The sequence below is a fragment of the Microcebus murinus genome, chromosome 4 (assembly GCF_040939455.1).
Source record: "Microcebus murinus isolate Inina chromosome 4, M.murinus_Inina_mat1.0, whole genome shotgun sequence".
NCBI classification, from domain to species: domain Eukaryota; kingdom Metazoa; phylum Chordata; class Mammalia; order Primates; family Cheirogaleidae; genus Microcebus; species Microcebus murinus.
The window spans coordinates 113,029,905-113,046,306 of NC_134107.1; the positions used below are offsets into that span (position 1 = coordinate 113,029,905).

Genomic DNA, 16,402 nt, shown 5'->3' on the forward strand with positions numbered 1-16,402 from the left:
AAAGTGCCGGTCAGGGCCAGGGCCTAGAGGAGGTGGTGGGAGGGCAGAGTCTGTGCCACTGTCCTGCCCAGCTCACAAGAGAGTGGCACTAGTTTGCACCTCTTGTGAGAACCCAGCCCATACCAGGCCAGTTCCCAAGGTTCCGCAGAGTAAGTCTGCCTGAACTTGGCTCCCACGGTGCGCCTTCCTCCCACGGTGCCAGCCTGTGGGTGGCCTCGATGTCAGGCAGGGTGCAGCTGGTCACCCAAAACTAGCTACACCCCCAGCCATCTGGCAGCAGCCCCCTAAGCCAGGCCCTCGGGAGCAGCCTGGGGAACACAAGGAGCCCCAAGGCAGGTCAGGTCTCACAACATGCAGACGGAGCCTCCCCCAGGACTCGGAATGGAGGGACAGTGCTGGCCGACAGGGTGGCAGTTCTGGGGGTTAGCCAGGAGGTCCCGGCCAGCAAATGCTCCAAGTCACCCAGAGCTGACAGCTGAGCCCAGGGGCTCTGCCTCCAGCTTTAGCCCACCATCCCCTAACCCCACCCTCCGCACTGCCCACCACCCAGGCAGCTCTGACGCACCGTGGCCTAGGCCCAAGGACCCCCACCACGTGGCCCTAGGGCCCTGGGCAGGGCCAGCCTCCAGCTGGCAACTTTGGGCTCTGCTCAGCGACCTTGCGACTCCTGACACAGATGGACCCTGCAAAGCCTGTCACCTCCAGCAAGGCCGGCCCACGTGCGCTGGACTTGATGGGGGTAGTTGTGGGAGGAGAAACCATCACTCAGAAGGTGCTGGAGGTGGGGAAGCCTCTTCAGCCTGGGAGAAGGGCTGCGGGGGGAGAAACTTTCCGGGAAGGAGGACTGTCCTTCCTGCTCACTCCAAGGGAGCGAAGAGAATCGAGCTTCCCGCGAAAATCTGGTCCAGGGAAAGGGACCCCGGGAAGCAGCTCCCCAGGGCTGTGGCCGCCCCTCCCCGACCCGCGCTGCGCCCACGTGCTGGGCAGGACCACCCCGACGGCGCGGCGCGGGGCTGGGGCCCGGCTGCGCGGGACCCCGCGCGCCCGCCCGCCCCGCGCCCGAGCCGCCCTACTCACCCTCGCGGGCGGCGGGCGGGGCGGGTCCGCGCCGCTCCAGTCCGCTAGGCGCGACGGCTGCTCGGCCGGCGGTCCCGCCAGGGCCGGCCTGGGAGCGGGCGAGTCCGCCTGCGGGGAGGGCGGGGGCCGGCCCGCGGGGGCGGGGAAGGGGCCGGACACGCTTGCGCACACGCCGAGCCGGCGCCCGCGAGCGCCCGCGCGGGGGAGGGCGGGGGCGAAGGCGCGCCGCGGCCGGCTCGGGTCGGCGTGGACGTCTGCGAGGCCGAGGGAGGCAGGCAGGGGCGCCGGGCGCGGAGGAGCGGAAGAGGAGGCCGGATGGGGTGAGGCAGAGCCAGGGAGGCGCTGCCTGTGAGCGGCGCCAGGATGGGTATGCCCAGCGCAGCCTCTGCACACTGCGGGAACGAGGAGACCCAAGGAAGGGTTCTCTGCTGTCCCGCGCCAGGAACCGTGCAGTTCCCTCGCTAGGGAAATCGAGGCACGGGACATGGAGGGCCTTGTTCCTTCCTATCCCCCACACACGCAAGGCAGCCAGATGCCCTGGACAAAGACTCGGGCCCTTGCCCTTCCTCTGCCCTGGTCTGGGCCTGTGGCCTCCAAACTGCTTCCTCTGCACCCCTTACTTGTGACTTTTCTTGGCTTCTCACCTTGCATTCCTTACTGAAGGTGCCAGGCATCCTGCCTCTGACCCTGGTTCCTCCGGTCCAGGCATTTCCTAAGTAAACCTGGAAACTGCCCAGGGTGAAGTAGAACAGAAGTCACCCTGCAGGACAATCCACAGCCCCTCAAGACAGTCCCTTTCATAGGTCAGCACAGTGTTTACTGAGCCCTAATGTGAATGGCCCAGTGCTGGGGACCCAGCTCCTATCCACAGTGAGCTTACCATCCAGCTGCAGAGAGAGGGCTCACAGTGGACTTCCATCAAGAATAAGGCAGGACAGGATGCGACTAAATGCAAGATGTGAGTAACTGACAGTAAGTGCAATGCACAGGGCAGAGAAGTGGCAACTCAAAGCCTGATACAGCTGAATCCAGAGGGCTTGTCTGTTGAGAACCTGTAACGCAGGAAGCTCTGCTTTGCCTAAGTGAAGTGAGGAGAGTCCGCCTCCAAGTTCTTCCACAAGTGGCTGTGTTCCTACATCATGCCATGCATTGGCATTTCACCAATGTCTAACTTAATTTTGTTTGGATGGTATCTTTGGCTTAATCAGTCAAGCATTCATTCAACAAATACCTATTGCATATCCTCTCCTGACCTGGAGTTCAGCTGGGTATGAAGAGTACAATGACTAAGTCCCTGCCCTGGGCAACCCATGACAGAGAGGCAAGATCCTTCCTGTACTACAGATAGGAACACTGGCCCAGAGAGTCTAAGCAACTGCCCTCAGTGACAAGGTGCGCCTGGCAGAGCTGATCCAAGAATCGGCCTAGCCTCTGAACTTGGCTATTTGATGAACTAGATCTAAACACAGTTTGCAGTTCTGACTATGACGATGTAAACTTCACTCTGCCAGGAAAATGAACTTAAGAATTAACTTTTGCTCCTGGAGACCAGAGTTCTAACCCTGCCTCTGCTACTAAATAGCTTTAGTTTTCTTACAGAAAATAAAAAAGGAAATAACTATGCTTATTCAAAGGGCTATTGTTGGTATTAAATCAGGCAACTGATGTGAATATTTGCTCTCAAAGTATAACCTGCTATGTAAGTGTGTGCTGTAGAATGCGAATGGAATGCCTCTTCTAACCTATAAGCTGTATTCAGGTTCCCGCCCCCGGCTTATCCCAGGCTTGGTTGCTGGGTGCCCAGAAGCTGACTGTAATTCTGATCTCCTCCCTTAGGCCACTACCTGCTTACTCATGATCTCTCCCCCGAGTTTCTTAGCAGCATAGCCAGAAGCTTAGCTCACTACCTAGAAGCCATATCATCTGTGGGGCAGGAGGGATGCAATTCTGTGCTTTTCTTCTTCTTCTTATTTCCTCATGCTTTTTTGATCCCAGGCACTGGTTTCTGGACCCCCTCGACTCCATGGCACTCCTTGGGCCAATTACAAGACATTATGAGTTGCTCAGCAAGAGGCAATGTGATGGGACAAGCAGGGCTCCTGGGATTATTCCTCTTGGAGATTAGCTGTGCCAGGGGTGGGGCCAAGGCTTCCTGAGGAACAACAGGTCTGAGTCCCTCTCTGAGCCATGCCACCTCTGTCCCCATTTCTTCTGCCTCCCTTTTACCTCTCCTGTGTTTTTCCTGTGGAAGAAGTAGCGGGACACCTCTCTGCTAAGGCAACCTCAGGAGCAGAGGGAGGAGACAGGAGAAAGGGGTGTGGAGAGGTACAGGTGCATCTAGACCTGGGAAGCTCTGGCCCTGCGGCTCCTCCTTGGCAGGAGTAGGTGTGAGCAGCAGCCATGGAGCCACTTGAAAAATGTGCCTCACAGGCTTCTGGCTCTTGTCCCTCACATGTGCCACGTTAGCATCCTGCCCACCAGAAAGGAGGAACAGCAAGATGCCATTTGAGGAAGGAATAAACCCCATCCAGCATCTCATCTCAGACACTTTTAAAAATAGCAACTCTGGGATGGTATTTCAGCTCCTATTTTTATCAGATATATATGGCTGGGGCATAGAGCCGGGCTGTTCCCAGGGTTCTCAGTAGCAGGGACGTCACTGCTGTGGTGTTAGAAACCTGCCAGAAGGCCAAAGCTGAGATGCGTTCCAGGAACCTTAAGGCTGAAAAAGATTTTGAGAAGTCACTGCATGCAGCCCCTGCCTCTGTTTAGGACCAAATCTATCAGAGAAAGTTTATGGCTTGCTTTTTTCCTTAAAGTCTCTTGGTTGCCATGCCTCTGCTGTATAGTCTAGGACTTCACAGCCCTTTTGATCAGGAAGTTATTTTTAATACTGCCTTAGTCCATTAAGTTAGCTGTAACAAAATACAGTCTGGGTGGCTTATAAACTACAGAAATTTATTTCTCACAATTCTGGGGACTAGGAAGTATAGGGTCAAATGCTAGCAGCCCACTTCCTGGTTCATCGATGGTCACCTTTCCACTCTGACCTCACATGGAGGAAGGGTGAGTCCTCTTTTATGAGGCACTCATCCCGTTCAGGAAGGCTCTACCCTCACTCCCTAATCACCTCCGAAAGGCCCCCCTCTCTAATACCATCACTTTGGGAGTTAGGAATTCAACATAGGAATTTGGGGAGGGACAAAAATATTCAGGCCATAGTAAATATCCAGCCCGGACATCTCTGATTCCATCCTTTTTGGTTACTCTCAGAGCAGAGAAATAGCAGCTAACATTTACTGAGTGAATACTATGTCCCACAAAATTCTCTGATTTTTAATCCTCACCAAAACCCTCTAGGGGAAGTGCTATTGTCACTCCTATTTCATGACCAGTTATGTAACTTGCCTAAAGTCAGTCTTGGTTATGGCACATATTCTATGCTAGAGCCATTGGGCCACTCTGCTTCCCAAGCAGGGAAGAACAGAACCGTATGAGATTTCCTCTTAGCCTTGGCTTTTATTTCTTCATCACAGCTCTGAAGGAAAATGGCTGGTGTTCTGTGTGTGCATGCCCATGTTGGAGGCTTGGCGTAAGTCTCAGCCATACTACCACCCGTCTCCCTAACTTCTCGGCCTTTGCTTGTGCTTGCCTGTGGGTGACAATTATCAAGTTTTAGCCTAGAACACAGAAAGAGAAACACTACATGATCTCACTTATATGTGGAACCTAAAAATATCTAGTTCGTAGAAGCAGAGTGAATGGTGGTTAGCAGGGGCTGGAGGAGGGGGCAACAGAGATAGAGAATACAAACTTACAGTTTGACAGGAAAAATAAGTTCAGGAGACCTACTGTGCAACAATGGTGACTATAGTTAATAACAAAGTATATACTTGAAAATTACTCAGAGATTTTAATTTTTTATATATACACAATGGAATACTACCTCAGATTTTAAGTGTTCACACAATTTACAAAAAGTATGTGAGGTAATGCATATGTTAATTAGCTTGATTTACCAATTCCACAATGTAGACATGCATCAAAACATGACGTTATATATCATAAATATATTCAATTTTTATTTGCCAAAACAAATAATTACTTCTTTAAAAAAAACAAAAATGTTTTAGCCTACAGGTTTAGCTCCTTTTGGCTTAAGCCCTTATAGCCCCTTCAACTTCAAGGCACTAATCAGTTTTGTAATTACTTAATAATTAATGCCCATGTTCCTCACAAAATTGTAAGCTCCATATAAGCTCCACCTCTGCTTCTTACAGGAAAAAAAAAGGTAGATACTCAAAACCTATTTATTAAATCAAACTGAAATTCAAACACTTTAAACCAATTCAGTCCCTACTTCTTTTGTCACAGTGGTTAAAACTTGGTGACTTCAAGTTGACATGGATTTCAGAATCCAATATTCAATAATAATAAAACTTAGGGGTTGTCAATATTTTGCTAAGGATGTTTTAAAAACAATTACTGTTAATTATCACCTTCTTATAAACATTTTTATTTTTTTTGAGACAGAGTCTCACTCTGTTGCCCAGGCTAGAGTGAGTGCCGTGGCATCAGCCTAGCTCACAGCAACCTCAAACTCCTGGGCTCAGGCGATCCTCCTGCCTCAGCCTCCCGAGTAGCTGGGACTACAAGCATGTGCCACCATGCCGGTTCTATATTTATTACTTGGCCAACTAATTTCTTTCTATTGATAGTAGAGACAGGGTCTCGCTCTTGCTCAGGCTGGTTTCGAACTCCTGACCTTGAGCGATCCGCCGGCCTCGGCCTCCCAGAGTGCTAGGATTACAAGCGTGAGCCACCGCGCCTGGCAAGAGAAACATTTTTAAATATCACTTTGTATGTAACTATTTCTTGATTTGTTTCTCAGTTTGGAAATCTGTATTCAAAAGGCACATGGAAAATTGAGCTTGAATGTTATTTTTCTCAGTTTCATGTTGACAAATGGCGACCACTCAGCAATTTTGCTCTATTAGGAAACTTTGAGGCAAATGGGGAGAAGCCAAGAAACGACAGCCATCATGCTTCCGACTGTTGCTTTCCTTCTCCAACCAGCCAGGAAGAAAGTAGGCCGAGTGCTGGCTGGAAGCCACTCATGGAGGGTCCAGCATTTATCCAGGAAGGGCAACACCCGCCACAGCTCCAGCAGCGCAGGGCCATGGCACACGCGTGTGGGCATGCAAGTAGACACAAGCACACAAGACCGACTTACCGTGCTGCCAGGGAAGGGCAGGCATGTGCTACTTCATCAAGGTAGGGCTGCAGATACTGTGCCTTGTTCAGGAAGCGTTCAGGGAGGGCGAGATGTTGGGCTCAGTGATAGCAGGAGGAAAGCACAGCTCTTACACTGCATCCCCTGGCCTGAGAACCTGGAGGCCTGGATTTAAAGCCTGGCTCCATTCCTCCATTCACACCTGTGCATCAAACACTTCCTACAGGTGAAACACTGCCCTAGGTCCTGGGCAGATGGTAACAAACGGCCAGAAGACTCTGCTTCCTGGAGCTGACATCCACTCCATAACACTGGACAAGGCTCCCTGAGTCTGCTTCTTTGTAAACTAGGGCAAAGATGAGAGTCCCATGGAATGATCTGCTCTGTTATAAAGTGTTCTTTGAGCCAGACTGTATCCTAGGTGTTGGGGATACAAAGATGACTAAAACAGAGCTACCTGCCCCAAGGCCCTCTCAGTTTAGCAGGGCAGGGCGGGGGCGGGGGTAGGGGCAGGGGCGAGGGGAGGCGGAAGGTAGACAAACTAAGTTACAAGTAGAAATAAAAAGAGGCAATGTGCATGAAGCTACCTTGACAAGTTACCCAGGAGCGTTTGATAGAAGAGATTACCCTATGAAGACATAGAGAATGTCTCTTGCAGTCTCAATAGTACTCAGCACAGTGGCTGACCCAGCGCCTCTCCAGCAGAGGGCCTTGGCTGAGCCTCATGGAATGAGGCATAGAGGGTGGCAAGACCAGGAGCTGGGCTCTAGGGAGGGGCCGGGGTCCAGCATGCTCTGTGGAGATCTCAGCAGAAGAGTGCTGGCTGGCTCTGAAGGGGCAGCCTTACTAGGCCTCAGGCGGAGACTTGTCTTTCCATGTATATAAGGGGTGAGGTCTGGAGACAGGGACCCTTCTGATCTGTTGTAAAGATAAACGAGGCTGGGGAGGAGTGGAAGTGCCACCATCCCAGAGAGGCCTCTCCCTGAAGAGTGGGCCAGCCCTGTGGGAAAGCATGACACCTTTCAGGGTGCAGGGCTGTCCCCCAGGAACTGTGCCCTGGGTGGGCACTCTCTGCCCTCTGTGACTCCCCAGCCTGGTCTGTCCCATCTCTCCTCCCTCTTTGCAGATGTATTCATCCAGCATCAAATCCCTACCAGTCATCCTCCATGGCGGGAAGGAGCGGATGGGAGCAAGAGCCTGTGGACCCAGGCCCTTGAGAAGCCTGTGGTGGGGCAGAAGTGGGAAGGCCTGCTCTGGGGGGCTTCACTTCACTCCTTGTAGTGCTGGAGACCAAGACAGTGCTTTCTTGTCAGGTCCACGTCTGCTTTCAAAGGGGAGAGCGGCACTTCTTGCCCTGGCACCTGGAGTGGACACAACTGCGACCTAGGGAGGAGCTCTGCAAGCTGGAAGCTGCTCTGGAAGACTTCCATCCAGCCCTCCGCCCCAAGACCCCAGCAACGGCCAGCGTCACTGCTCATAGGAGCACTTGCTTTTAGTCCAGGAAATGGTCAGACGTGTGGCGGCCACAAGATGGATCCTGTTGGCTCCATCTGAGATGTACCTTCCCAGCTCAGTCACCACCTGAACCAGTTCCTATGCTGCGACTCCATCCTGCCTGAACCAGTTCCTATGCTGTGACTCCATCCTGCCTGAACCAGTTCCTATGCTGCGACTCCATCCTGCCTGAATCCGGGAGCTCTCGAAGCCTGGAGAGGCTCGCCACTTCGCCGTGCCTCCTCTGAGCTCCCTGAAGTCTGAAATAGGTCCCTAAAGCTTTCTGACTACACACTCCATTCCCTTGCCATTTCTAGAGTCTCCTTCCCAGGGCCACACAGGGCAAGTGTGGCTCTCCACAACACACAACAACCAGTGTGGGCCTGGAGCAGGTGGCAGCACCTGGGCTACCACCTGAGGGCCTCACCTCCAAGTATAGGGGCTGGACTCTGAATCCATTCCCCCTGCTTCTCGGGCCAGGGGATGCAGAGTAAGAGCCTCTGCCTCATGGTTTCCTTCTGCTATACTTAAGAGTCCAACGTCCTGCCTTCCCTTAGAGCTTCTGCACTGTTCCTGTGTGGAGGGAGTGCCTTGTGTTTACTTGTGTGCCCTACATGCCAGTCACGTCCCAGCTCTGCTGGAGCAGTGGCAGATGTCACCCCTCCCAGATGAGCCCCTGATGGGTCCCTAACTGGTCATCAGCCTCTGGCTCTCTTGAGGTTCCTTCCTGGCCTCAAGCCCCTGTGAGCCTATGGTGCTGATCAGACCTGGAGCGGAGCCCCTCAGAGCTCCCTACGCCACTACAGCTGTGCCGCCTTGCCTAGCTGTTTTGCATTTGATCTTCTGGCTGCTCCAAGTGAGTCTGTTTTGTCTTCCTGCCTAGATAAAGAACTCAAGGACCTTGACTCCTGAATCAGATAAGATAAGGGAGGGAAGGCTTTTCAGCCTCGAGTCACGAGATTCTTATTAAAGCCCTCCCACTTCCAGGCACCAGTCCCCTCTCGCGTCAACAAGAAGTTGATCAACAAGGCTGACTCACAGGCGGGAGGCGTGACCTCAATGCTGGGGAGGGAAGGAGGAAGTGCCATCAAAAAGCTCTACAGATAATTTCCTGAAAGATTCTGAGTTTGGTTTTTTGGGGAAACTCCTCAAAGGAGAGCTGGGGGAAGGGAGGCTGCAGCAGCAGGACAGGAAGGAGGTAAACGGAGAGGCAGAATCAGGACAGGGAAGCTGACAAGGGTGGTGAGCACAAGGATCTGGACAAAGCCCTCAGCATCTTCTGGGGCTGCTCCACTCGGCAGCTGAGGCCACGCCCCGAGACTTTCCACCCTCCTTGAGGCCTTCCCACTGGTTCTGCCCACCCGTGCACGCCCACCCCTGCCTGCCCAGGCCACACCAGCCACACCGAGTGAGCCTGGCACTTTAGTCACATACGAGAAATAAGCCAGTACCAAATACATTCTTAGAAAATTCACTTGGAGATAAAAATTCCCACCCCCACCCTTCCCTAAATCCCACCAATCTGTGCTCTTCTCCCCACGCTGACTCAGCTTTGCTGGGCCTCCTGCAAGAGCTTGAGCAGGGGGTCGTCGGCCCGGAGGGTGAAGGTGAGCGTGCGCCGCTGGTAGTGCCTGGGGTCACACTCCAGGTTCTCGATCACCTCAGCCAGCAGGTGAGCCCGTTCTACCCCTGAGCCAGGGGCCTCGAAGCCCAGGGCGGTAAAGTGCACGTGCAGGTGGTAGTAGGAGGGCAGGTAGTGCAGGTACACTCGCAGGCGGTCTCCCTGCACCAGGTAGCGCTGCTGAATGGCTTCCTGAGGAGAAGGGGAGGGTAGTCAAGGGGTCATCACGCTGCCCAACAGCCAAGGTCATGCCCTACCCAGACCCTCCCCCTCTTCATCCCAGGCCAGCTAGTAAGACCCCTGTGGACAGCTCTCTGCCCACGGTTTGCTTGGGAGCCTCTGTCTTCCATTCTAGGAAGTCCCCCAAGGCAGGTGGCAGCAGCAAAGTCAAGACTCTTTTCCCCAAAGGAAGGGCAATGGCCTGGATCAGGGTTCCTCACCCCATCTGACCACGACACTGGGAATCCAGGAAGGCCTAGGGCTAGGGGCAGGCCCAGATTCCCAAGACTGTGGGGACCACCCTTCCTCTGGATGACTGATACACATGTACTAAATCATGCGAGGGGGGAAGCCTCATTCTCTCTCAGCATAGACAGCGTGGAGATGGGGTGCGGCTGTGCTAAGAACTCAGGTGAAGGAGAAGGGATGGGGAAGGGCTGCTCCCAAACAGACCAGGGAAGTCTCAGCTCCTTTTGGAAGGGGAAAGCATCTACTTGGGCCCTGGCTCCCTCTGCCCACCTGTCTTGCTCAGGGGTAGGTCTTGCCTGTCAGCCTCTAGCTTCAGGAGCCTCTAGGGCTTGAAGTTAAGAGGAGACGCTGATCTCCACAGTGGGCTCACGTGCCCCAGAACTGTCTTCTGCCCTCAGAGCTCACCCAGGGACCTCTGCAACAGGGCAAGACACAAGCAGGAATGGCTTGCAGGTGAGGCTGCCCAGGCTACTAGGGCAGGTCATCTCCCCGAGAGAAATACATCATTCTCTGTCATCTGTGGCTTTAGGGGCTGCTCTACAACAGAAATGAGTCACCCCAAAAAGGTAAGAGAGCCAGAGGGGTGTGACGTGGGCAGGCAAGATGGGAGGAGGGGAGAAGACAGGTTGCGGTGCAGTGGCAAAGAATGCTGGGATTCAGGCAGAGCCCTTCCTCCGGGTCTGCACTGGCGCCGCAGAGCAGCACTGGCCAAGGGGCAGACCTTTCTCCTGACTGGGCATCCTTGTGACTGCTGCCTCTGGCACGGCAGGCAGAGCTCCACATTTCAGAGTGGGGAAAAAGGCTGAGACCCAGTCATACGGAATGGTGGATTTAGAAGGGAGCCCCATCCAGATACTGAGGTCCAGAGAGGTAAAGTGACTTGCCCCAGGCTACTCAGCTGGGTAGGGTCAAAATGTCAGGCCAGGATCATAAACCAAGATTCCAGACACTTCCCCCAACTTCCCCTGCTGCCAGGGGTCCCTTCAGCCCCCTATAATTTCATTTGATTCAACAAATATCCCACAGAGAAAGTATCCCAGAACACTATATGCTACAGAGTTTAGTCTGCTCTCAATCTACACAGGAAGTACATGTGGACACACATGCCAAAGTCATGTGCCTGCAAATCCAAGAAACTGCTCTGGCCTGATGTGGTTGTTGTGAGTGAGACAGGAGAGCCTGGGGGAGGGGCCGGGATGTGAAGGATAAGAGATTATGGGGTGAAGGCCAGAAGCACAGTCCAGATGGGACCTGCAGAGAAAGGCTGGGAAGGGGAGCCTGAGGGTGCAGAGAGGTGGCAGGAAGTAGAGGGCCTTGTGAATCAACTTACAGAGCCTGAATGGGGTTCCTGATGCTGGCATCCAGAGAGAAGCAGCCCTTTCCAAGACAGACTCTGGGGAGGGTGAGGAAAGGAGCCCAGGGAACATACTAGAGTCTAACTTTTCTGGGCTTCGACGTGGTTTGCTGAACAACTCACCTGCCCCTGGCGGAGGATGTTCCTGAGCAGTGGCAGGTGCTCTGGAGTTAGGTCCCGCAGTGATCTGATGCCCCGGCGATGGCAGATGGCGATCAAATACAGGTCATCAAGCTGTGCGTGGACCGAGGAGAACCAGGCTCAGCAGGGGAAACAGCCAGGGAGGCCGCCAACCCTGGAATTCTCACATAAGCCAGGAAGCACCTGCCCCTAGACCTGCACAGCCCACCAGAGCCAGTCCAAGAGACCCCACAGCAGGACTGATCCCCAGGCAACGTGGGCGTCCATGTGCCCAGGGCAAGTGGGACAGTCTAAGGGACAGGGCCTCTACGTATTCTTCCTGCTAAAGAACATCATGTGGAAGTATCTGTACAGAGTATCTCTGCAGAGAGGACAGGGTCAGGGGTGGCTCAAGAAAGAGCCAAGGACAGCTCTTTCTCTCCTAGAGTTTACTGTCTAATCACATGTACATAAGCAACTCCACTGTAAGACCTGAAGTGATCACAGAACAGGAGGGAGGGCAAAGACTCTGGCTAGGTGGGCAACCCAGGAAGGCCTCCTGGAGGAGAAGGTAAAGGACGTGGGTCTGGAAAAAGAGGCAGAATTTGGAGAAGGGACATCCAGGAAGAAGGAACAGTGAGTGCAGAGGCTCAAGGCAAGAATGTGTAGCGGACGTAAGGGAAGTGTAAGCAACTCGATCTGCCTGGAGTCAAAGGCATGTGAAGGGGCACAGGGGGTGTGAAGGATGAAAAGAGAGCCTAGGCCAGCTCAGCAATGCCCATTCACACCAGTGTGGCTGACGTGTTTCTCTCCTCCCATATCTCAAGTTCATGGAAAGCCCTTCCTGCTGTCCTTCCTTCCTAAACAGCGCCAGGCTGAAAATCTGGGGGTCACAACAGTGCAAAGAACCAAAGTCAACAAGACCTGGTGCCAGAGAGCGATCGCACACCTCCTCTCACCCAGCAAACCCTCCCTGACCACCAGACCTGGTCTTGCCTGGTCGTCACACCCATGTGCCAGGCAGGCCCGACTCTAGGCTCCGAAGGACAAGACACGGGGGAATCCAACAGTGCCCAGCCCTGCAGTCTGAGCTGCGGGACTCCTCATGGAGATCATTTGGAGACCCACCAAATTCCCTGGGGCCCCCACTTAAAACCTGAGAAAGGGATGTTCCCTCTGACTGCCTGATGTCCAGCTGTGTCACAGTCTCTTCATGTCATATGCATCTTTCCCACCAGGGTTCTAAGAATCTGGGATCTCTGCCCCAGGCCTGCTGCAGAGGAGCCCTTGGGGAAGCTTCCAGCGTGTGGCTGGGCTGAGCCTCCCGGGCCTCAGTTTTGCCCACAGGTTCCTTCTGAGATCTCCATCTCATGTCCTGTGCACAGGGCCTCTACTCTCTCACTAGCTAGGAGAAGCCTGAACTTGGGGTATATGTGAGAATGTGTGAATGTGCAAGTGTATATACATTTCCAGCTGTTAAATGTGTCACTGACACAGGACTTCTTATAGTAGCTGCTTATAGTAGCATTTATTTTAGATGATGTCTGCTGACACATCCCAAACATGAGATTAAATCCCAACTCTCCACTGGCATGGAATGAGGCATGGAGCCTGGTGCTGGGTGGCAGCCCTTGGTGTTGGGTGTTAGCTCACAGGCTGGGTGAAGGAGAGAAAAGAATCCATTCTTTGATATCAGACGTGACCCAAGATTTTCTACAGGCAGACAAAGGGCTTCCTGGCCCGGAGAAATGATCTGAAAAAAGCTAGACCAGGGGGCAGGTGAGGGTATCAGACTGGCACCCCAGAAGGTAGCCCATCACTTTGTGGGAGACAGACACCATCAGTCTCTTTCCTAAGGCAAGACAGTAAAATCAAAGTAAGTTTCCTGGAAAGGAGCAAGACAGAATGGCTAGAGTGCTGGACGGCTATTTCCTGACCTCTGGAGAAGTTCAAAGGAAGAGTCCCCTGGTCTGACAACTTTAGACCAAAGAACTTAAGCCATGCGAACTAAGAACATGTGTCTATATACACATGTGCATATGTGCTTATATACGCAATATGCAAAAGCAGCCCTAGAAGGAGGGCAGAGAGATAGTTGTTTCTGGGGCAGGGAGATGGAGGAATGTGGAAGTGAGGGGACATTCACTGCACGTCCTCCACACTGGGTACACCTGTGCCATGTGCATGAATAAACTAGACCTATAAAAAATAAGAAAACAAACAACATACAGCTGATCTCTAAGAGAACTGATGGGGGATGCTATAACTTCTGGGGAGGCATAATATCTAGCAAACAGGGATCAACATTTGCTGCATAGACAGACGGATGGACAAAAGAATAAAGAGTCTCTTTAATTCCGGGCCATCAGTTTGGGGACAGTAACTTCTAGGACAAGTGGCAGGAGATTCAAGGTGGCTAGGAAAGCTTCTCAAAGCAAATGTCAGGGTACCTCCCTCTTCTCAGTCCTTCCCTAGCCCAAAGACAAAGAACAGATGCCTAGGTTGGCCTGTCTTCCTGCTGGACCCATAGCCTAATTCTAAGGGAGCTATCGAATTCAGTGCTGTCACTAGTCAAGAATTCGAGACACTGGAATATGGCACCAAAAGCCAAGTAAGAATTAAGCAAAGGTTAAGAAGAACCACACCTTATCGCTATTAAGCAAAGTCTGACATTTAAGCTGGCCCATTCACAGCCCCAAGGGCAGGTAATTCCAGCCATGTGGCTGGGAGCCCAGTGCAGTTCCTGAAGCCTTTCCTGTCTTAAAGAGGACAGAGAGAGGGCAGTTCCACTGGCGGGCGAGGCAGAGCCTGCCAGCACTGGGACACAAGGGCGACAGATTTCTGTTTTCAGTGCTGTGGGCTCACGTGCATTCAGGGCTTCTGGAGCAGAGGTGGACAAGGCCATCTTTTGTTCATCCCTCCAGGGCCTTCAGACTGCTCTTCGGCCTTCAAGAGTCTTGCAAGGCAGGCGCTCCTCCCACCCCACACTCCACCGCACTGCTGGGACTCTCATGAATGGTGGGTCCCACCTCCTACAACCCAGGCCTCGGCCTTGGCATCATCTTAGACTCTCCAGGTGCAGGGATGCCCGAGGGGACACATGGAAATTTGCAGAGCCACCATTCAGTCCTCTCTCTGGGGTCTTGTCCAGCTCTTCAAATGCCTCCAGAGCCAGTCCTGGCTCCCTCCCTCATGGCCTGGAGGTGGCACAGGCAGGGATAAGCTGCAGGGAAGGGGAGAGTGGACCAGGTGTTCTCTTAGCCTCTCTCACTATAGCATCCCACACGTGGGGAGCCATCCTCTTTGATCTTACTTGGCTCTAAGAAATCATCTCTTAATGATGCAACTTCTGGAAACTCCCTTCAAATTCCCTACCACCCTTTGGGCCATGTTTGGGAACTGCCATGAGCTGCTTGTCAAGAGACCAACAGTGCTTGCTCGCTTGTGTGACTCTGAGCCAAAATCCAGTCCTTTTACCCAAACCACAGGCCCTCAGCTGTCCCTTTCTTGGCAGTGGAGAAATGGTATGGCAGTCCTAAAATCGCCAAATCAAAACTAAAGGCCTAAAGGGCAGGCCACAACTGAGAAAGCAAGGAGGGTGTCCCTGGAGATACAGCCATCTTCTTTCTACGTGAGAGTCCACAGGAGGGGCATGGAAACCAGATGGGCCCACCTACAACAGAGGAGCAATTCTGAGCCTGGGTTACTCCAAGAGTGAACTGGCGGAGAAGACATTTATCTGTTCCCCACACTCCCATGTCTGCCTGCTGCTGCCTCATCCTGGCCCCTCTCCTGTTGCAGGGTGTGGTGTGAAAAGCATCCTGTGATCGGAAGCTCTGCCTGGTTCTGAGCCTGTCAGGGTATGAAAGTTTCTGATACTGTCAGAGTATAAACGAGGTGATAGTAAGTTGTAACTTTGGTGGTAGGTTGGTCCAGGAGAGAGAGGAAAGTGGAGAGGAAGTAGCGGCTATAGAGAACTGGAGAAAGGTGCTTGTGAGTGTGTAAGATCTGCCCCCTGGGAAGGTGAAGACAGGCAGGCTGCTTGCAGGCCAGGGAATGGGGAGCCATGAGGCTCGAGTGGAAGTCCAGACCGCTGGCAAACTGCTCTGCTGCTCGGGCTGTGCAGGGGACTTCTTGGGTTGGTCACCATGGTTCCTGCCTTCCAGTGCTTCAGAACATGGGCCTTCCCAGATCTGCTGGTGTCCAGGGGGGCGGAGAGAATGCACACACCTCATCTGAGGCTCCAGGTGCTGGTGGGAGCAAAGCAGGCACCCTGTGCACGAGGCTGGTTAGGGAATGGCCCCTGTAGTCGTGGACACAAACATCACCCCATTTCACCTCTTGGTAGGAAAAGAGCTACACAGGGCTTTAAGCTGACTCAATAAAGCAAAAGCACTTGTGTATGACAGGTATGCACTCTGTCACTGCGGAGAGCTCAGGCCACCCCTTGTTGGTTAGTTATAATCTGCTCAGAGACAGAGGCCAACATGAGGAAAAGGGCCAGCCAGAAGAGGGCCAGCAACTGGGAGCAGCTGGTCAGAGACCAGAGTGTGCCAGCACATCTTTACCTGCTGTTGGTTCCACTTGAGGTCGGGGATGAGGACAAAGCCATCAAGGGGGTCTGGGTTCTCAAAAACAATCCGGTCTGCTTCAGCCTTCTTGTCAAGAATGTTGTACACCCACTGGAAAGAGGGGAGAGATGGTTTACAGACCCACTTACCACCCCTTGGGAGATACCGCAAACCGGCTAGGTAAGCTCTCTGGCCTCGCCAGAAGAGTGACCAAGCCAAAAAAGGTCACTAAGCTCAGGGGATCAACATTCAGGCTGTCCTGTCCCCAAGCATCTGCTCCTGGGCGTCCAGAGAGATTTTCCCTCACCCACCACAGCTGACACTCAGCCACTGCAGGCACACAAGGGCCTCTGTAGCTCAGATGGGCCCAGGACCTTTAGGATTTTCCTGGTCATCAGGGTGTACACACTTTGTGGTGGCCTCACAGGCTTGGTCTGCCTCTACTCTTACAGCAGTGACCTCCT

The 16,402-nt window shown here is 53.2% G+C and overlaps 2 protein-coding genes across 6 annotated transcripts in view; both read right to left on the minus strand.

Moving 5' to 3' along the window:
* ST3GAL4 (ST3 beta-galactoside alpha-2,3-sialyltransferase 4) overlaps positions 1-1,224 on the minus strand; it is a 33,030-nt gene extending 31,806 nt beyond the window's left edge. Inside the window, exon 1 of one of the 4 annotated variants that reach the window (XM_076002696.1) lies at positions 1,078-1,224. The gene's annotated coding sequence lies outside the window, so the exon portion shown is untranslated. The remainder of the gene's footprint in view (positions 1-1,077) is intronic. The other 3 variants (XM_076002690.1, XM_076002693.1, XM_076002689.1) reach the window with 3 other exon arrangements.
* Positions 1,225-4,967: 3,743 nt separating this feature from the next.
* The window catches only part of DCPS (decapping enzyme, scavenger), a 50,090-nt gene continuing 38,655 nt past the window's right edge, over positions 4,968-16,402 (minus strand). The window contains exons 4-6 of one of the 2 annotated variants that reach the window (XM_012772340.3): positions 15,936-16,049; positions 11,371-11,481; positions 4,968-9,617 (exon numbers count right to left, since the gene is read on the minus strand). In XM_012772340.3, the coding sequence (XP_012627794.1) occupies positions 9,351-9,617; positions 11,371-11,481; positions 15,936-16,049 (492 nt within the window). In that variant the 3' untranslated portion in view covers positions 4,968-9,350. The remainder of the gene's footprint in view (positions 9,618-11,370; positions 11,482-15,935; positions 16,050-16,402) is intronic. The other variant, XM_020286798.2, reaches the window with a different exon arrangement.